General features: G+C 38.7%; 1 protein-coding gene across 8 annotated transcripts in view; it reads left to right on the forward strand.

Moving 5' to 3' along the window:
• The window catches only part of LOC102682811 (kazrin), a 618046-nt gene that overhangs the window by 581496 nt on the left and 14130 nt on the right, over window positions 1-22420 (forward strand). For 7 of the 8 annotated variants that reach the window (XM_015336776.2, XM_015336780.2, XM_069184015.1 and 4 more), the window contains 5 exons: window positions 9491-9696; window positions 11315-11433; window positions 16117-16348; window positions 16846-16947; window positions 20156-20322. In XM_015336776.2, coding sequence (XP_015192262.2) covers window positions 9491-9696; window positions 11315-11433; window positions 16117-16348; window positions 16846-16947; window positions 20156-20322 — 826 coding nt within the window. The remainder of the gene's footprint in view (window positions 1-9490; window positions 9697-11314; window positions 11434-16116; window positions 16349-16845; window positions 16948-20155; window positions 20323-22420) is intronic. The other variant, XM_069184014.1, reaches the window with a different exon arrangement.

Here is a 22420-nt window from a genome sequence, read left to right on the forward strand (position 1 = left end):
AGTGATCAGAAAAAGGAAACAACTGTTACGCCCAGGTTTTCAACGCAATTTTTTTAACTTACTAATGCATCAGACACATTTTCTGGTGTATTGTGTTTTAAATAAAATAGGAGTGTCTTTCCCTGGTATTAGCTCATCGGTATGGTGTAAGTTTTATCTGTATCAAACTATATATAGATACAGACTTCAAGCTGCACCACTGTATCGCTTTGGTAAGGAGACGGACTATGGCCAAAATCACGATGACTCTCTCACACGGAATAATGAAGATGAAAAGAAACGGGAAGTCAACACGAGACATTGTACAGCATTTGGCTTCGATGGACATCTTCGTTTGTGAAAGCAAAGTGAGACGGCATTATAAAGGGGAGAGCAGGCAAAGAGAATCTAAACCGAGGACGATTCAAAGGTAAATATGCTATGGGCTGACCTGCGTTAGTCGTGCGAGCGTTAGTCCGACATCGATAAGAAGAGTGCGCAGGAGGCTTGGATGGAGATACAGAAAAACCAACACATGCCCCATGATAAGGGTAAAAAACAAAGAGGAAAGACTCAAACAAGCGCTCCAATGGATTGAACAGGGGGAGGCATTTCATGATGTACTTTTCACCAATGAAACAACAGTGGCTCTGGAACAGTTTTCAACAATGTCATTTTGTAAAAAGGGGAGATATGTGGACAAGCCAAAGCCCAAACATCCACTGAAGGGTCACGTCTGGGGGGTATATCTAGAAGAGGCCCGGGACCACTTTTTATTTTCGAAGGAATTATGGATTGTGAATTCTTCGAGGAAGCCGTGGTGAAACAGCATGCCGCCCCATATATCAGGGAGCACTTTGGATGCAAAGCAGGAACTGATCGATGCGATCTATAAATTCTGGGAAGAAGAACTGACTGAACATAATTGCAACAATTTTATTAACAGGCTGTTTAGTGTTCTTCCTAGGATAGTTGACTGGGGCGGGGGACATTCGGGAATGTGAGTCTGAAAAAGACAGTCTCACGTTTGTGGACGTGTTTCTCTCTCTCTCTGCTGAATGAATAAAAGCATTATATTAAAAATGCGTTTGCGTTTGTCTGGGTATTTACTTTGTAATCTGTGGTCCTTTTAACTGTTTTTACATCTACTGTATTGCTTTGAGATGCCACTTTTAAAGGTGATATGTAAAATAAAGTTTTTTATTATTGTTATAAAGAAACATGATCAGATTTTCCCTGGTTCAGAAAAAAAGATCTAAAGTATATTAGTTTGTCACTCTTCTCATTCCCTCTTTGCTAAATGGCTTTTCATACTAATCTGATCAATCTAAACTGCCTGTTTTCTGTGCTTTCTCTATCCTTTAAAATAAACTATTATTCCACAATGCAGGGTATTACATGGCCAGTATCACAGGCCAGTTCACAGGTTTGTATGCGTAATTTTAATTTTGAAAGCCACTGAGACATCAGGTACTACTGTTGTATTTATGAAAAAGAAACAAAACAAAAAGCATACTAATAACTGTGCCATCCTATTCCTTAGTTAATACAATTGATTATTTATAAACAGTTAACATTGTTAGCAAAATATTTTGAATTATATTTTTCCCTGTTTTTTCTTTGGTTTTGTATTTAATTTATTATGATAGTCAGATTGAATGTATATTTGAACAATGAAAATATATTTTTACAAGATGCGGGGGAAAGTGCAACAACTTATTACAGTGCTAAATTCAATATTATTGATTACTAATAGTGTTCCCTGCTTCTGCACCCCTGGGTCTTACTAGCTCTCTCTTTTCTCTCTCTCTCTTGGGCGCGCGGGCGGTGTGTTGGCTCGCGCTGTTGGCGGGCGGGGGTGTGGGAGAGCCGGGCTGGCAGGTGGTGACGGAGAAGAAAAATAAAGGCTTTCACTTCCTTTAACTCCGGAAGTCTGAGTTCTTGTGTCCGTCCTATCCAAACCCGAAAGTATTACAATATGTATCTATACAGCAGGTGGTGTACAGCTTTTTAGTATAGATTACACTTTTCCAAAACGTATTTAAAAAATAAAAACAATTACAATCTAATCTTTCCACGTTTGATACCAAAATCCAAAGAAAAATAAATCTAAACGGGGAGAAAGCTATGCTGAAAGTTTATTAAGGTACTTAGAAGACAAAGATACTGTATCAATTTATGTTGCATTTGTCTGCTTATGATAAAAAAAACATATTTAATATGTTAAACATAATTAAACTCGTGTTTGCGATTTAAATGAAAACGCAATTTAAATCAATATAAATGTTTATATTGCAACGCATACTGTACAGCCTCTATTTCTCTATAAAAATTTAAAAGATTGTGTGCGCAGCCTAAGAGGGGGGGTCTACTGTCAGTGACAGCTGACAATCCTCCATACACCCATGTGAAAAATTAAAAATTCCAATGTAAACGTCGTATTTACAATTTGTTGATAATAGAAATGTTAAGTTCTCTAAAGCTTTGTGATAGGTGACCCAGGCAGCAAAAGATCAGCTGCACTGGTAAGATGCGACACAGAAGATATGATTAATAACCTTTTAAATCTGAAGGGAGATCTAAAGGGATCCCCCCCCCACACACACAATAGAAGCAGGAAGCAGAAGCAGGGACCGTTGTCAGAAGGGAAGAAGGTGACTTTTCATTGGTATTAAAAATGACTTAAATTCGATCATGTTGTGATATTTAGAAATATAAAAGTCAATTAATTGTCCATAATATTGCTACAGTGTATTCTATTTTTTCAAAGAAATGTTTGTTAAAAGAAAAGCCACGGCTCGGGCTGGATTTGAACACACAACCTGTAGGTTAGTAGTCAGGCACTTAGACCAGTGGGCTACTGGGGAAGTCGCGTGAAGAGAGAGGAGACACAGCCCTGTCTCAGTACACGAATATAATGATATCGTTATTAATTTCTTTAGATACGCGATTCCATATTATATTAGCAGAAAAGCTTAAAACTACCACTTTTTTACACGCTATTTCACGTTAGTTAAAGACTTCGATGCTTAAAATGTTTAGGGAGAAATGGAATACTGGTGTGTATTTTTTCTTTAAAGTACCGATTCCTGGAATCTGACTGGCTGACACCCTTCTGAAGTGGTTCCATAATATCTGGTATACGGAAATGAAAGCGTAGATAAAAAAGCCTGGATTCTCATGTATCTGATACAAGTATCTTTTAATACAGTCTTTGATGTGCTCTTGAGGATCCTTGTGATATTTTGAGCTCTGGTTGAATGATAAGTGTCGCAGTTTAAATAATTTTCGTAGTTAGAAATTATGAAACGCTCTGTTAAAAGCAAGGGAGTTTTTATGTCCGTTGCAGTAAAAGAAAATGCCTGACAAAGTAGGGCTTAGACAGATTCCAAGTGCTTGTACAAATGTGCTAAAGAAATTAGCAAAAAAAGTAATTCTTTTATCGTATTGGCTAGCTAATGTCCTGTCCTCGTTAGTTAAATCAACGAAATGCTGTGGTGTTTGTCAAAGAAAAAACTAAAAGTATTTTCATTTAAAATGACGGTCATAAAGAATGTGGACCAGAGAAATAAAGTGTCTAAAGTCATTCATTATTAATACTATTAGGAATATCTTCGGTAAAGGCTTTGATTCATAAAATATTTCCGCATAATTAAAATATTTCTGATAAAGGTAGGTTGTGTACTTTTGTCCAACTGAGCAATCTTGCTTTCATAAAATATACCAACTTTGTAATGACTGATGCTGTAATACACAGTTTAAATTTAAAAGCTCAAATGCTGTACATGAGAGGTTAAGCTTTATTGGCTCCTCCTGGCGGTTTTACAAGGTGATTCCGGATACTTTCCGGCATGATGTCAAATGGCGCGATACACCACGTGATACTGCGTTTTCATGTGACACGCCCACCGCGGTGTACCACAAAAATACCCCATGCGTTTTGAATGGCTGCATCTGTAGGGCCCCAGTGCTGCAAGATAGCAATGCTAACCACTTCGCCACCATTAGAAATGGACGGATATCTTAGTTATATTTCTAGTTCAGAGGTTTGCATGCATAATTTAATTTTGAAAGCCACTAAGACATCTGGTACTACTGTTGTATTTATGAAAAAAAACATAAAAAAGTATACTAACAACTGTGCCATCCTATTCCTTAGTTAATATATTTTATTTTTATAAAAAGTTAACATTGTTAGCAAAATATTTTTTATGAATATTTTACCCTATTTTTTCTTAAATTTAACTTATTTTCTGACGGTCAGATTTAATGTACTGTATATTTGAACAATTAAAATGATTAAAGTGTTTCAAATGTTTAATTAAGAAGTAAAAAGAACTTACAGCTTACACAAAGACTCAATCAACAGTATGGAAAAATGAGTGTTAAGAAAAAACAGGACATTTGATAGCTGGTTATCTTATATTTATTTTTAATAATGAAATAAAAAATAAGATACAATGACACGTTCCTGCCTGACTCAAGCATTGCATTACTTTAAAAGCTGTAAAAAACAGTTTCGATAGCAGAAAGTTACCTGGCTCTTACAAGCGGCTGTTAAGCATATTGTAGCGCTCTTGGCCACCTCAGGCCAGCTCCCCACTGCTGGGGACTCAAACCCGGGCCTTCGGCATCACTCAACAAGGACCCAGCCAGTTGAGCTTAAGGGAAGTCTCCCTTCAACCCAGCGGCTGAGGTCCCTGCTATTCACAGGGAAAGGCGGTGACGTCACCGCGCTGGTAAGCCAGCTCACACAACCTGTAATGTTAGCCGTATGTGTTACAATAGTTTTTGTTAACACAACACAACTTTGTCTGTAAGTGAAAAAAAATGACCGCGGGCACTTTTCCTTCCCCCCTATATTCTCATGTACTAGTAGAATAGGCGAACCTTCCAATGAAAGACAAGTTCTTTTCACCCAAGACTGGCAGGAAACAGTCGAAACTCGCCCCACCTAGACACCCAGATGTTCTTCATATCTACATTTATGTCGATATTGTAGCAATAAACAAAATAAAATGTTTGGTGTTTGTAATGTGGGGCGGTCTGTTTAAATGTAAATTACAGTATATGTAAATATTTTATGACGTGTCTTTGTTGTAAATGTCTGTAATATGTCTGTAGATTTTATTTTATTTTTATTTTTTGTTTTGTTTCATGTTAATTTTATAATAGAGAGTTTCTACGTCCAGGCTGTGGTCACTGAGCCTGTACTTCATCAGGGTTTGTTTCTTTTTGCTGTTTCTTATCTCGGTCAAATATTTGGCTAGTGTGTATCATCTGTTTAGGGTTCTGTAGCATTCCAGTTTATGTTGTGTTTGTGTGTGTGTCCCAGTGTGTGAGATATTGCTGTTTGATCTGTGCTGTGAAGCTTGTATTGAGCAGTATTTCTTGCATTGTGAACTTTTATGTACACAGCGGTCCCGCAGAGTGTTGGGGAGCAAACCAACGTGAGCCCGAAAATGTTACATTATTAATAATATCTTCTGTGTCATATTAACATTGAAATGTTGATACACAACCTGTCTCTTCTATAACTCTTCAGTTTACAGAGATAAAGTCGCCAGAGCCTCACAAAATTGTCCAATAATACTCATCTTGTGTCTAATTTTTAGTGAAGCAGGATTTGAGCTACAGACCGTTTTTGTTTTCTTTTTTCTGTCTCTTTTCTCACCTGCTGCTATTCGGGCACAGAAGGGTTAAAAAGAGATTTTTAACCCTTCTGTGACAGGCAGAGGGAAGGGGGAGGGGTGAAACTGTTACCTGTCCTGGATAAACTGGTTAGAAAATAAGTGGATTTACACCTCTGAAAAGCATTCCAATTTTAATGTGATACAGAAGATATTATTCATAATAAATGATCTTGGACAGACTGTAAACTGAAAATATATAGAGGAAACACGTTGTGTATCGCCACTTTTTACACTTGGAAGAACATTCCAATGTCAATGCGACACGGAAGATATTATTAATAACCTTTTAAATCTGAAGCTGTTAACTCTACATCACACCTGCACACCTTCACACCTGCATGTCAAGATCATGGTTAGACAGGTGTGAATGAGTCAAATTAATAATAAAACATGTTTACCAACAAAGTGGAATACAGTAAGATCATCTTACTATATCCACTGGGATACACTGGGGACTCAAACCCAGGCCTCTGGTGTCACTCAACACACTATTCACAGGGAAGGGCAGTGACATCACCGCGCTGGCAAGCCAGCTCGCACAACCTGTAATGTCGGCCATATGCGTTACAATATATTTAGATCCTTAAATTAATATTGTTATTAATTTCTTTAGCCTCACAACATTGTCCAATAATACTCTTCTTGTGTCTAATTTTTAGTTAAGCAGGATTTGAGCTACAGACCATAAAAAAACAGGATTCACTTTTTTCTCTCTTTCTCACCTGCTACGATTTGGGTGTTAAAAAAACGTGTTTACAAAGAACGTGGAATACAGTAATACTACCAGCTATATAAATACATATATTTAGATCCTTAAATTAATATAGTTATTAATGTCTTTAGATATGCGATTCCATATTATATTCCCTATTTGAATCAAATTCTAAAAGTATGCTTTTGTTTACTCCGAAAAGGAGCGTATTCACAGAAAGGTTAAAACATTATAATGTTTTACAAAGTATTATATACTTTGTAAGCATGGAGCATGGAGCATGGAGACGTTTTTACATGCTCCTTCTGACTATATTAAATTTATACTCAATATAGTCAGAAGGAGCATGTAAAAATATTTCCAAAATAACCACATGTAAGACTTTAATGCTTAAAATGTTTAGGAAGAAAGTGGAATACTGATGTATATTTTTTCTTTAAACAGGATTACTTTTTTTAAAGAGAATTACTTTGTTTCTTACATAGCCGAATATAAAAAAATAGTCCACTATTAAAGCTTGTTGTTGGCTTTGATAGTCAGATTTAACGTATGTTTGAACACAGTCTTGCAAATTTATGTTTTTACAAGATATGGAAGTGCAACAATTTATCACAGTGGGAATTTTAATACTAATTATTGATTACTAATAGTTTATGCTAACACCTAACTTAGATATATACTTATATATATATTATTGAACTGAAATACAATTGACACTGGGTTTTAAAACCATGCAATGTCTTTTTGAGGGACACACGTTATTGTTTCCTATTTTTGACTTTCTTTCAAATTAAAAGAATCAGTGCCCCATCATGCCAAACAATATTATGTTACATTTTTGAGAGACTTCAGAAGGCTTCAACTTGTCCCTGTCACCATACTGGGGCATTAGAACCCACATAGATCATTGGCCTCACTAACACCTCTTCCAGCAGCAACCTTAGTTTTTCCTAGGAGGTCTCCCATCGAGGTACTGACCAGGCTCACACCTGCTTAGTCTCAGTGGGTTGCCAGTTGTGAGTTGCAGGGTGATATGGCTGCAAGCTATAAACAGTTTTATATAAAAAATAAAATCATTTAAAGGGAAAATCATGCATTAAATAAGTATTAGTAGTGTTTGTCAAACCTGTTTCTGATAATCAGGAATCTCAGGAACAGATAAATGCCTTTAATTTATCTGATATCCTTTGCAGCATTTCTCACTCCCAATTCTCTGTCCAGTTGAAGTTAATACTCTTTATTGAAGTTTTCTGTAACATGGCTCTCATCTTTAAATATACAGAATGAAAATAGTGTAAGCTGTTTTATTGAATGGTCCTGGGAGGAAGAGCCTAAGGATGTTTAATTGTTCCTGACCTACTGTACTGCTTTAGGGTCAGCTCCTGTGTTGTGTTACCTCTGCAGGTAATCATTAACAGTATAGTTAAACATTCACTCAAGCCTAACTAGCACCTATTATTTACATATTTAAATAGAATCCCACCATATTGAATGCATTGACAAGGAGGTACAGAAAAAAACTCAAACACAGCAGGTAGAAGCCCCTCAATATCTGGTACACAGTAGGTTAGCATTGTGCCAGGCCTAACATAGACAAAATTCTTTGTCTATGACGAAGAACCTTTATTGACACAGGCTTTCTGGGTATATAAAAATGTATATATGATAATTACTATTAATGTGTGTAGATTTGCTATTTTTTGAGTAAGACCACACGAAGGTGTACACAGTACCTCATCATTCTGTTTAAAAAGCCACATAATGATAATGTAGCTGTTTACAGCCCTCTCTCTGTATTCCCTGTATTGAGTCTTGGAGAAGTTCTGAGGTTACATTTTAGTGAAGTGGCTACATAATAAGACCTTGATGTAACTTTATGCAACACAGGTCATGGGGACAAATAGCAAAAATGCTAAAGAGAGAGTAACCGTATGATAAAGGTTCATGTTGTCCCTGGAGATCTCGGAAGAGTATACAAGACAAGTTGATGCAGTGTTACTAAAGCTCTTAAGGACCTCTCTTTTTTTTTATAAGTTTTGATATTTGCATTTCTCTGTTGCTAAAATCTACTGATTTTTTTGCAAACCTAGTTCAGCAGTGAGGAGCTCTAAAATCTAAGATGACAGGGTGGAATGTTGGATTTCCTTATTTGTAGGTCTACTACAGTATAGGTCCATCTTATGAAAGAAAATATCTTTGATATCTAGAGAATTTATCATTTTTATTCTCAAAGTGCCCCAGGGATGGCTAAAACACAGCAGGTGGGCTTCACAGCAATAAAGGTTGTAGTTTGTGCTTGACACAGAGAGGAATTTATCTGACTGTGTTTGTACAGGTGGTGGTGCCTAAGACTGGGAAACACCTTCAGGTAAAAAAAGAGATATCTGTGGCTACAGCACTGACACAGGACAAAGGAGAAAAGGACATGTTATATATTCTGATTATACTTATTTTTATATATTATAAATAGTATAATTATTAATTATAGATTATATATTATTGTACATAATAAAACATCTTTCATTATGTTATTGTCTCTATCTAAATGCCTAAATGTATTGTAACAAATGCAAGTTGAATTTGTTACAATATTTTAAGCATGTTACTTTAGAAATTGCACAATAAATCTACAAATTATTGTAGGACAGAATTCCTTACACTCAGTGCACATTCTCTTTTTACTAACTGAAAATGGTCCTTTGTGAGTAAACAGTACAAAAGACTGTTACATGCATTATGAAAATGTGGAAATGGAATTATTGGAATGTTGGATGTTTGGGAGTGTGTCTTGCAGGTTTCTTATCATTGAAAGATTGGTATTCTATGTACTTTTAAAGGCTTTAGTTAAGTTTCTGTAAATATGCTATAAATAATGCATTGGCCCTGTATTATAGACACACTTCACAAGACCCTCAAATGAAAAATATTAAAAATATAACATAATTTAGTAATGGTTAGCATAATGCCAGGGAAAAACTTTAAAAGGCATAACTAGATTAAAGGGTAACTGGCTTACTGGGACTTTACTGGTTCTTAACCCACTTATGACTAGAATGACTTAAGTATTTTGACAATGTAATTTCATGTAACTCCATCACCAATCCAGACTCAGACAGCCTTTCTAGCCCTACCCGTCTCAGCCTCAGCCTATCAGATGGTGAGGATCAGTTGGACCGCCTCCAGCAGGTGGAGCTAGCCCGGACCATTCCCATGTCTCAGTGGAAGGCGGGGACAGTGCAGGCGTGGCTGGAGGTCATCATGGCGATGCCTATGTATATGAAAGCCTGTGCTGAGAACATCAAGAGTGGGAAGGTAAGGCCACACTCACTGACATTATTAGGATTCAGAGTTCAGACGTGTCTGAGACAGGGGCTTCCACCCAACATTGCCATGCTGGCAGAGCCGGCATTGAACTTCAGTCTTCGTTCAGGAAAACAAGTAACCTTTCCATGTCACTTCAGGGTGTTCCTGTATGAAAAACGTCAAGCCAAAGAGTAGAAAAAATGGCAAGCCAGAGAGTCTCAGAGTGTCTTGAATGAGGCATAATTTTCATAATTTTCAATCAAAGAAGCTATCCCATTGGTATCCTTGCAACAGACATCACTAAAGTGATGGATAGCATTTAACTCTTTTGCCTTTGAGTTAAATATTTTCCCACTTTATCATGTATGAATTGAGGGAGAAGGGGTTTCACTGTGTCCATTGCCTATTTATTGAGTTGCACTAGAATAAAAGTGGTTAGACTATGCACAGGGCAGTGTTTTTTTGTTTCTACTGATCCAGGACAGGTGGGGGGTATCGCATATCTACACCTCTACCTATCACTTCTCTCAGTCAGTCTACCACAAGAATTTGAGTTTTTAAAGGGGAACTGCAATGCTATTTTTATATTTCAGGGTTAGAAAGAATTGACATTGATGAGTGCATTTCAAACCACAATAAAAGTAAATGTACATAGTAATATTTAAAACTTCCAATTTACATCACAAAGTAGACAAAATTTCCAGGTATACACTGCAATTCAGAATGAGACAACAAAATTTCCAGTGAGGTTAAGTGGCTTTATTACATTTTAAACAAGCAGGCTTGAGAATACATCCCTTTTAATACAACAGAAATACTTCTGTCATGCCCTATGCAGCCAGAGGTCACTCCCACTCTGTCCGGTCCCTAGTTTCCTCTGCTTTGCTGTCCTTCCAGTGTCTCTCTCTCTGGGGCTATATATTTCCGGGTCACTCATTCACCTTGGCTCAGCATTGACGTTTGGATGTCCTGAGACCTGCCTAACACGAGGTTGCCCCATGTCCGCTGCCTGAGGGCATTGGTTTCTATACGACTCCTGAACTGCTGAGCCCGGGCTAACCCCCGTTTCGCCGCTACGCATAGGGTCTTTTTCTGTTCTCCTGCCATTCCACGGTTCGGCCCTTCCGACATCCCTGACAACTTCCAGGTGGTTTTGCCAACAAATTAACACTTACTTGTTCATTAGTCATTATAGTGACTAGTGAGCAGGAAGGGCTACTTCATGTCTTAATTTGTCGGAACCCTTGCTCTTGCCTTTGGCGAGACCAGGGGTTTGTGACAACATAACAACTTACAATACTTTCACCAAGTTCACGATTTTGTGCTTAATTCAGAATTTCTCCAATTTTTCTATACTGTCAATCAATTTATTTTGTCACTAAAATTTAATAACCAATCTGAGAATTTGGGACTGCAGTTCTCCTTTAAATGGCTGTGACAAACAGTTGCACTGTCATAGTTTTTAATATCTTCACAATGAAAGGCTTTGCCTACAGATTGTGTCAGGAAAAACAGTAGTTGTAGTTGCACAACATGCTGCAGCCTCTTAGGCTCTTTGTGCTTAGTAGGGGCAGGAAGCCCTTCCCTGCTAATGGATATGATCAGAGCAGACCTCTTCCCCTCACAGGTCCTGTTAAGCCTGACTGATGAGGACCTGGAGCTGGGACTAGGGGTGAGCACCTCCATGCACCGCCGGAAGCTCAGGCTGGCCATCGAGGACTACCGAGATGCAGAAACAGGGCGAGGGTGCGTTCCTCTCTGCTCCTGTTCTCACTGAAACCACCACACATCCAGCCACATAAACAGAGTTGCAAAGCTTGTTGCATGTGCTGGATCAAACCAGATTATTTTCAGGTAGAAAGTGGTACATTTTCTAACACTACTAGAGCCATTTATTAATGAAACTTTAATATTGATGTAACCACAGTATTTTTTACTTTAGCTTTACCTTTATCCTGCATTAAAACATTAATAATAATTAATAATTAAATAATAATAACTCCACTCAAAGCGCTTTACAGGTAATGGGGACTCCCCTCCACTACCACCAATGTGCAGCATCCATCTGGATGATGCGATGGCAGCCATAGTGCACTAGAACGCTCACCACTCATCAGCTATCAGTGGGGAGGAGAGCAGAGTAATGAAGCCAATTCATAGATGGGGATTATTAGGAGGCCATGATTGGTAAGGACCAATGGGAAACTTGGCCAGGACACCGGCGTTACACCCCTACTCTTTTCGAGAAACACCTTTGGATTTTTAATGACCACAGAGAGTCAAGTCAGGACCTCGGTTTTACATCTCATCTCAAGGACGGTGCCTACAGTATGTTATCTTTTGAGACCAGATATCCTGAGACGGATTTAGTAAAATCCAAGACTCTTAGAACAGAGGAAAGTTCTGGCACTCGGACACACTGGCCGTTCCGTGGTTGTCCGGACTGAGTCTCAGGATGGTCAGGAGGCGCGCTGCGAGAATGTCCTGCCCTTGGGAGCCGTCCTGGCCTGGAATTCTCCTTTTTTTCCTACTGGAATAGTCCTAATAGTTCTCGGAGCTCTGTGTTGCCTGTTTTTACCTGGAGGAACTTCAGCTTGTTCATTGGCTGAAAGTTTAATGGGCATCAGAGTCTCACGTGGGTCACTCTGCCCTACCAGTCCCTGATTGGTTGATCAAGGTGAGATATGAGTCACTTACTCCTGACACCTAGGAATGCAGTCCAGATGTCCATCTGGCACTCCCTAGACAGATAGGTGCCAACTCATGACCATTGATCATGATAGCCAGGCTTAGCTAAGTGCATCCCCATTTGGGAGCTGTCCCTTATCAAAAGAAAACATCTTTAAATCAGCCTGCATGAATAGTTTCTCTGTGGCTGCACCACAGAGATGAACAGAGAGATGGGGCCTCATTTGGGAAAGCACAGCAACACTTAATTCTGTCTTATTAACAAGCATTGCCGCTACACTTGATATATGAGGGAAGCCCTTTAACCAGCGGTCTCATAAGGCTGTCGAGAAAGGCCAAGATGTAAGTAGGAGGACAGTTGCATGCTGATACGATGGGGCATCCAGGAATGTTCGGTTTGTGGATTTTGGGGAGGAGGTAAAATTGGGATCCCTTTGGATATTCAACGATGAGACGAAGGGAGATGTTGGATACCACTTCCTTTTAGTAGTCAGTGGTAGGATCCTGTTGGAGAGGACGGTAGGCTGAAGTATCAGTTATGTGTCTGGAGGCTTCATTAATTTACAGGTCTTTTTGGCACACCACAACAGCTCCTCCTTTGTCTGCTGGTCTGATGACCATATTATCTCTATTGCGGAGAGATTGGAGCACCTGAATTTCTCCTTGGGTGAGGTTAGATTTGTGTTTCCTTGGTGTGGAAAGGGCCTTGGGAGCTTGATTGTTGCATTGGTCAATGAGGTAATTGACTGGTGGAAAATGGCCGGAAGGGGGAGCCCAAAAGCTCTGTTTAGGATTGATATTATTAATGGCATCAATAACCGGGTTGTTGTCAGCTGCTGGTGAAGAGAAGTCATCAGCAAAATGCACTCTGAGCCGAATTCTGCGGTAAAAGCGGTTGAGGTCAACTTGGGTTTGGGGGATGTCCAGCTTTTGGGGGACTGGTACAAAACCGAGGCCTTTGCTGAGAAGATATTGCTCATCTTGTGAAAGGGAAAGGTCAGAGGGTATAGTCACAACAAGGTTAGGATTAGTGGAGGTAGTATACTCCTATATTTAAGTTCCCCTTTTCATTTTCTAGTGGTTAAGAACATTCAACACTGTCTACTCAACACCCAGAGCATATGGTAAAAAACACCTGTCTCAAAATATACCAAAACAATACCAAATAAATGTCTCAAAATAATACAGGTTAGCAGTTCTGTCCTCCATGTAGTTCCTCTGTTTAGGTTCCGAGGCATCTTACTTACAGCAGGACATAACACATTACACAATACATTTACCAGATGTATGGTGATAAGGAAAATATATATATAGATAAAGTAAATGTACAGTCAATTGTTCAAGTTCAAATAGAGCATTTTTATAGCTGTGGGAGTAAAGATTACTTAGTATTGCTCTTGAATCTAGGCAGTCTAAATTGATACCCAGATGGACGGAACTCAAATTCACTGTGCAGGAGTGGTTAATGATTATATTGGCCTTCCACACGATTTGCTTGATGTAGATGTCTGAAAGCTGTAGTTGTTGTACAACAATAATTTTGTTGGCTACCTTCACAGTCCTGCTTAGTCTGTTTTTATTACATGTATTAAGGTTACCAAACCAGGCTACTGCAGTGAATGTTAGGACATATTAAATGAAAGTAATAAAGTAATTATTCTAGTACAGTGGTTCTCAAACTTTTTGGACCAAGTACCACCCCTCATCAAACCAAAGCATCCACATACCAGTCATCTTTACATAGGTGCCCTTTTCAAAATTATAAATGCAGAATAGAAAACTTGCGATATGCTTGAATTGTTGTCATCTCATGAATCATATTGCAGATGTTGCGGACTAACGGTTTGAAACGTCACAGTGGACTTCATTGGTTATTTTCTTATGAAAACATTCTAGATTAAGCCTTAGGATACCAGTTTTATTGCCTCATACCAGTCATCTTTACATAGGAACCACAGAAAATCTCAATGACCAACATGAGTGTGCAGACACATTCAGTTTGTGGCGCTATATCAATTAAAGGTTATTATTATAACACTAACCTTTAATTGATATAGCGCCTTTAAAGGTGGCTTCTTAAAGCTGTTTACAGAATGACAACTAGGAACAACAACAAAAATAAATAATATAAAAGCACTTACCATTTCAGTGAGCGGGGTGAGCCTGTCAAGCAAAACAGAATTCATTTGTCGAGCCTTGATGCAATTCACAACAGAGTCGTAACAGGTTTTAAATCTCCTGTAGTTCTTCATGGGACATGCCCTCAAACTTGTATCTAACGTAAATGAGCAAATTGGCCAAATCAACGACCTCTACAGACTCATCTAATTGCAGTGAAAAGCATCTGCTCATCTTAACGCTCTCTATCAGCGTACTTTTGACATCATCTGCCATATCAATAATTCTATGAGTGACTATGTCTTTTGAAGGGGGCAGCAGGTCAACCTTTTAGCAGCCTTTTCTCCACACATAATACGTGTCAGCTCTTTTGCCAACGCTAAACAAAGTTCTTCACAAGTAGTGTGGGGCTTACCTGCTTAAGCAATCTGCAAGGTTGCATTTTCCCCCGTTTCCGTTTCAGGAGTCTGTCTCAGAAGTTAAAAGAAGTTTTATCGAGAAGATTGGTGTATTTTTCTTAAAGTAACCTACAACAGTCCTTGAATATTTTTCTGTTATCACACTTTCCTGTGCTCATAAGGTTGCCAGTGTTCCAAAACCATGCACCTTCTCCTACCTCCCTATTTGCTGAAGATAACTTTTTTTTAAAATAAAATTTGTCACTTATGTTTGTAGCATGCATTCCTATGCTTTCCTGTGCTTACAAGATTGACATTGTTACAAAATCATTCACGTTCTCCTACCTCCCTATGTGCTGGAGATAACTTTTTTAAAAAACAATTGGCCACTTATGTTCGTAGCACACATTCTTATACAGTGGTATAGAATTAAATAGTAACTTTTGTGTCCACCTGAGTATTAGCGCGTGGCTGTATCGTTGTATGTAGGCTGCGTATTTGACACAAACTAATTTTATTAAAATAGAAAATATGGAAACCCGTCCCAATTTTTCAGTGCACACAATAACTTTCCAGGGTCATCTGGTGTACAACCTGGGGGCGCTGTGGTACACGTACCATAGTTTGAGAACCATGGTTCTAGTATATACATTAAAAGAGCAGAGTTTTCTTAGGTAGAACAATCGCTATTGGCTCTGGTTGCATATCCATGTTTCCTTCAAAGGTTAGCTTGCAAAGGTTAGCATCTTCTCTGGTGCTGGCTGTCCCGAACAATATGGTTTCCTCTTCCCACCTTAATTTCTCTGAGTCCACTTGTCATACAAGGGGGAAGGAAAATCATACCAGAGCCTTCCTAAGCCGCTCTCTGCCCCAAATGATTGTCTGAGTCTTCTCCTGGCTCCAATGCTGTAATCTTGCATAAACTTGCCTTTTTACAAAAGGTGTGTGTTCTCCCAGACGGGGGCTTTTGAAGCCTTCTTAACAAAAGCTCTTTCGAAACATTATGCACCAAGATTAGGGTGTTAATGGTCCATCAATGCAACACCCATACAGCCTAGGACACCTGGTACCCAAACACCCTTTGCACTCTGTGACACAGACTTCAAGACAACATGGTCCCTGTCATCTGTTGTACCACACCCATTTTTTCCACTATGTGACAGTTACAAGTATGATTAGATTTAAGTTTAGGCATGCATCAAGTTCCACTGTTGTTGTCCTTCAGGCTCTCAAAGGCAGCAGACATGGACCATCACTGGGTGGCCAAGGCCTGGCTCAGTGATGTGGGGCTTCCCCAGTACTCCCAGGCCTTCCATGCCAACCTTGTAGATGGCCGCATGCTGAATTCACTGACTCGACGCGACCTGGAGAAATACCTCAGTGTCACCAAGAAGTTCCACCAGGTTAGCCTGCTGCTGGCCATTGAGCTCTTGCATACCCTCAGCTTTGACAAAGAGGTGAGCTCCTGGGCCTTTTCACACAAGACTGTTCTCTAGTATGCCTGACTCAGCAGGGATGGACTAGGCAAGGTCATTCTTCCACTTATCAGGTGTCAGCAGCTTAATGACCTAACAGCCTACTAGAATCGCCTTGATCACAGGGTCTTCCAAAGTTTGTTCCTCTCATCCATAGCTCCTTGTATAAAGATCACTCTCTTATTTGCAGTGCTCAGCATACTGTAGTCCATTTTCTAGCATCCTGTCTTTTTCTCTCTGTTTAGTTTCAAGTCAATAATGAGGTATCAAATCTTGTTAACATTGCATTCTGCAATTTACCTGAGATATCAGTTCTTGTGCTTTCATGTTTCTGACATTGAAATATCCCATTCATTTAGTGACCTTTTCTGATCACTAAATGCTTTGTGCCTTGGGGGAAAAGGAGGCACACAAGAGGGTATATGAGCAATCTTCCAGCAGTACAGGCATCTGAAGGATGGCTGTTGTGCTCTGTTTAGGTCCTACAGGCTCGCCGGGCCCAGTGTGAGCACCTGAACACAGACCCCATTGTGTGGACCAACCTGAGAGTGCTGAAGTGGATGAGAGACATTGATCTGAAGGTATGGAGTGCTCTTGTCCAGTGGGTTTTTTCTACTGTTTGCCTACTAAACAAGACAAATACAGTGAGGAACAGGGGCATTATTGACCATCTCTCCAAATTATATAATTATATTATTGGACTCAAACCTTTTGTACACACTTCGTGAACTATGCAACATCTCATTTAACCATTATTAGTCTCACTAATCTTTAATAGCATTAAGACACTTACAATTTAGAATTACAGTAGATTGACTATATTTTCTTTTTTTGGTTGAATTTGTGGGAGTTTATCACTGAAACAGGGACTTAATTAGGTATAAAAAGCAAGACTATATAGTCAGGAAATGTTAGTATTACTGCCTGGTCCAATAATTTGGGTGTAAGTCAAGACAGGGCAGTGTCAATATTTACCAGTTACGTGAATATAATCGTTGTTACCTTTCTAACTCAATAGCTTGATTACATTATTTGAAATTCACTGTTATTTGTTTAACATAAATGTAAATATATATTGCTAAGTAACATTAGTTCTCTTATAGAACGGAATGCTGTAAGGTGATGAAAAATTGATGTATTTTTGTTAATTTTAATGTGTGTAGCTTAAAAATGTTGTGCCAGAAAAAATGGCATCAGTTGACCGTTTGTGTGTTGGAAGTCATCTTTATTCATATGCATATGGAAGCCTTGAGTTTTGTGGCACAAGACTTAAATGACATCTCTTACAGTGCTCTTTTATACAGTGAAACAAACGATACAAGGTACACTCCCACATGACTCTATTTGCATTGTGGCTATATATGGTCATTCTAAAAAGATTACCATTACATATATATTCTTTACTGCTGGCTTGTGTGACAAGCAGCCCCTTCTACTGAATAGACCATTTATTCCAGGAGAGGTTACTTGATCATTTCCCTGAGAACTATGTCAGCTATGCGTAAAGACATAATAATAATAATAATAATAATAATAATAATAATAATAATAATAATTGCTTACACTTATATAGCGCTTTTCTGGACACTCCACTCAAAGCGCTATACAGGTAATGGGGTCTTCCCTCCACCACCACCAATGTGCAGCATCCACCTGGATGATGCGACGGCAGCCATAGTGCGCCAGAACGCTCACCTATCAGCTATTAGTGGGGAGGAGAGCAGAGAGTAATGAAGCCAATTCATAGAGGGGGATTATTAGGAGGCCATGATTGGTAAGGGCCAATGGGAAATTTGGCCAGGACGCCGGGGTTACACCCCTACTCTTTTCGAGAAACACCCTGGGATTTTTAATGACCACAGAGAGTCAGGACCTCGGTTTTACGTCTCATCCGAAGGACGGTGCCTACAGTATGTTATCTTTTGAGACCAGATATCCTGAGACGGATTTAGTAAAATCCAAGTAAATTGATACATAGCTAACAAGATATAATACGAACTTTTAGTAAAAACGTTTGGTTAATTCCCTCAAAACAATTTGATTTTTTTAATTTTCATTAAAAAAACATGCATGTCACACCTTCTTGTCATCCTTTGAACTCTTATGTTTGTGTAATATGGTGCAGCGAACCAAGGACATTTAAGCTGTATTTCAGAAGATACAAATGCCAAATATGCAAATGTAATAAAAATGTTTACTTTAACCTATTTGATTAGTTGGGCTTGTCCTTCTCCTAAACAGGAATAGATTACTGTAGTAGAGCATAGTATACAGTTCAGAGCTTCAAGTTTGAGATAGATTTTTCACTCTGCCATACAGACCAGCTTTGTAGAGTGACTGGGATATTGCTGACATGTGCAAGTTTTTTCCACATCTCTTCCACTAAACTCTGTAGCTCTTCGAAAGTCACTGCAGGCCTTACAGTTGAATCCATAACCAGGTGCCTCCTTGCCTAGCTGATCCATTAGGAGGGACATTATGAGTTTAAGGCATAATGACCACAGAGAGTCAGGACCTCGGTTTTATGTCTCATCCGAAGGACGGCGCCTGTTTACAGTATAGTGTCCCTGTCACTACACTGGTCGTGTAGTGACAGGCCCCAGTGCTGGCCCCACTAAAACCTCTTCCAGCAGCAAAAATAAGTTTTTCCCAGGTCTCCCATCCAGGTACTGACCAGGCTCACACCTGCTTAGCTTCAGGTGGTTGCCAATTGTGAGTTGCAGGGTGATATGGCTGCTGGCTATGTTGGAATTATGTTCGAGTTGGAATTTGAAGCTTGTGCCAGGCCCCCTACTTCATCATCATCCAAATAAAACCTGACTAGAACTAAGTATCTAAACCTTACTAAAGAGAAAGCTTGCTATTCTGTGTTTTTAGGGAACTTGGATTTCTGGGGTAAATGATTCCTCAGTTAGAAACACCTTTCCTGCTTAGGATGCAGTTTTATGGATAGGGATAAAGGCTCCCATTTATTTTGTGGCATCAGGGGTGCAGAGAGAGAGATTTTGCTGTAGGTTGCATTGTATTTAGTTAGAAGGCAGCTCATCTCTTATGTGGCCTTTGTAGCCATTAAGATGGCTTAGTAGCAGTCTGAGGTTTTTGGGTGACCAGAATGTTAGCCCTCTGAAATGCCTTGTTTGTAAATACTGTACATTGAGTAACTTGTGTGTTGTATGTTTTGTGGTGTGTAGTTTGTGTCTTGTCATTGTAATAAATATCTGTTTTACCATGTGTGTCTGGATTATTACTCCTCTCACCAAAGCTGTGCTGCAGAACACAAAATGCAAGGAGAGAACAAAGAATTCACGAATAACAACTGCTCAGGTATATTCTAGAAAAAACACTTACAAGTTGGGGATTATGAATAATTATTTTCTTATCGACTAAACTGCTCAGTCGATTCTCGGTTTTCATCATTTTTGTAACCCCCCATTTGTAGCACTACAAAGTTTAGGAAAAGCCTTTCAGCAACTAATTTGGTAGCTGCAAATTTACTTATCTGATTATTTTATACTATGCAGTAAATCTATTTCTTGAAGGATCCCAAGGAATCTCCTGCATCAAAATAACCAGTTGTACCTCCTTTGTTTGAGGTTGGTACTTCCTAGCTCAAGTCAAAGGGTTATAAGTAACATTAACACATTTTCTTACAGTGAAAAAGCAGATTTCTAGGGATTGCTCAAGAAATTGCTGAAGAAGATATTCATGTCATATTTGCTGGCTTCTAGCAAGCAAAGTGGCATGTCACAGAGACTACAGACATGATCTCATGATCCTCCACCTTTGCAGGAGTATGCTGACAATCTTCAGAACAGTGGTGTCCATGGGGCTGTGTTGGTCCTGGAGCCTGCCTTCAACACCGATGCCATGGCAGCTGTGCTGGGGATTCCCAGCAACAAGCACATCATCCGCAGGCACCTGTGTGAGGAGATGAAGGCCCTCATCAATTCCACAAGGTGAGGGCTGCACTGGGGAAGGCTTATCTGTATCTTGTCCACATTCTACACTTGAAATGGAAGACAAAAGGAAGGAAGGGAGGGATAGAATCAGAAGGGAATGGAGGTTTGGGGGAGGTGTGGATCACAAGTGTCTTCAAAATGCAAGGACTTCTTGACAATGTTACAGTGCATTTGCTCTTGGTAAACATTTTAACAAAACAGAATTGACTTACATTCCCACTTGTCATTCCTGTTATGTCATTTATTTTTGTCATTTTTGTGTATTGCATCAGGCAGAAAAGAGCCCATTAAAAATGTGTGTAATACTGATAATGATCCCCCATACATATTTTTTGTGGTTGAAATAGCATTTTTCAAATGTTTATTTTCCCAACAACAGAGAAAAAAAAACTACTGGCATGTCAACAACATAAAGTGAAATGGTAGACATAGTTAATGACTTAATTATTTTTCAGTTTATTACAGTTTCTTAAAGCACCTAAACAATCAGGGTTTAGGCAGAGTGAGGCAAACATGGATGAGAGAATCATTAAGGAATTGTAATCGTAATATGGTGTGCTTCAAATTATTTTTTGAAACTGTGCAGATTTAGTCCAAAAGTTAATACTTTCAAGAATGTAGACTTAGAAGGAATGGGACAGAGCTCAGAAGAAGAAGGCATAGGATAGATATGGAATAAGTGTAGAATGGATGGCAATAGTTTAAAGAGATTCTAGCTGAAGCAGAGATCAAATTTATACCAAGTGTTGCAAATCACCAGCTAAAAAAGTAATCCCAAAATGGTTCAACAAATCAAGGTAGGAAATACCTGAGGTAAAAAAGTGCTTTATAAAATCATTAAAAACAACAAGACCCAGTTAAAAAAGGGATTCCAATGAATGGCAAGCACAGGCAAAAAAGGATGTAAGGGAGGCCATGAGAGAGAAAGAAAATAATATTGCAATGAAGTATAAGGTAACTAATAAACAATTATTGATGATAAATAATTATAGATCAATAAGTCAGACCGATTACATGTGATGGATATTACATCCTAAACAGTAATTTGTAGTTGATTTAGAAAAGGTAGGACTTCCTTAACTAACTTGTTAGAGTTTTTTGAACAAACCAAACCAATAATGGACACAAACAGAGAATATGACATGGTGTATAATGAATGTGATAGTTGAATTTACAGGAATAAATAGAAATTTTATCAGTAGATTTTGAGAGTGCTTTAAAGCCATTAGGAATCAACTGGACAGAATAATAAGCAGTCACTGACTGGAAATACACAGTATATTTTTATTACTACAACAAATCACGTATACCAAACTATTAAGAGTAATTTTATACTGTATATGAGTTAGTCTGCTGTTGTACAAATGGCTGATCATTCACTCAGGTTACAAAGACATAAATAACATTGGGGTTATGATACTGTATACATGGACAAATAGAGGGTGAATAGAAATGACCAAGCGGACTAATCAATAAGTAAATTACATACACTAAACAACACACAACATACAAGTTACACTATTTACAAATACGAACAAGCCATTTCAGAGACCTAAGTTTTAACCACCCAGACAGACCACACCCAAACAGCTAACCAAGTATTCAACCCTTAAACAACACCTACAAAGGCCAAAAGAAGTGAGATCTGTCTTTTAAACTAAACAGAGTATGACCTAGTTAAGTCTCTCTCTTCATAATCTTTCTCCCTATTCTTAAAATGAACCCACTAACTAGAAGAGTATTTTAACTGAGGGATTCTTTACACAGGAATCATAGTTTCTAACAACCACAGAAGAGCAAGATCTCTTAACAAGGTCCAAATACATAACTTCAGCTTGGTCTCTATGGATGATCAGGACAAAGGGTTCTCATCTTCTGCCTTTCTGTCCCTTCTCATCCCTCCTTTCTCTTCGTTTCTCTCTTTTTTCCTACCTGATTGTCTTCCTGGACTGTTGATTGACACTTAATCATTTACCCAGAACCTAATTATTTAAGGTAAAGTCCTGAGAACTGGAAATATTAACACTAACCAGGTTTTACTCATTGTATCTAGATTACTCAAGACACTTCAATAGTCACAATAGTTGTAACATTG

This window comes from Lepisosteus oculatus, chromosome 25 (genome assembly GCF_040954835.1).
Source record: "Lepisosteus oculatus isolate fLepOcu1 chromosome 25, fLepOcu1.hap2, whole genome shotgun sequence".
NCBI classification, from domain to species: Eukaryota; Metazoa; Chordata; class Actinopteri; order Semionotiformes; family Lepisosteidae; genus Lepisosteus; species Lepisosteus oculatus.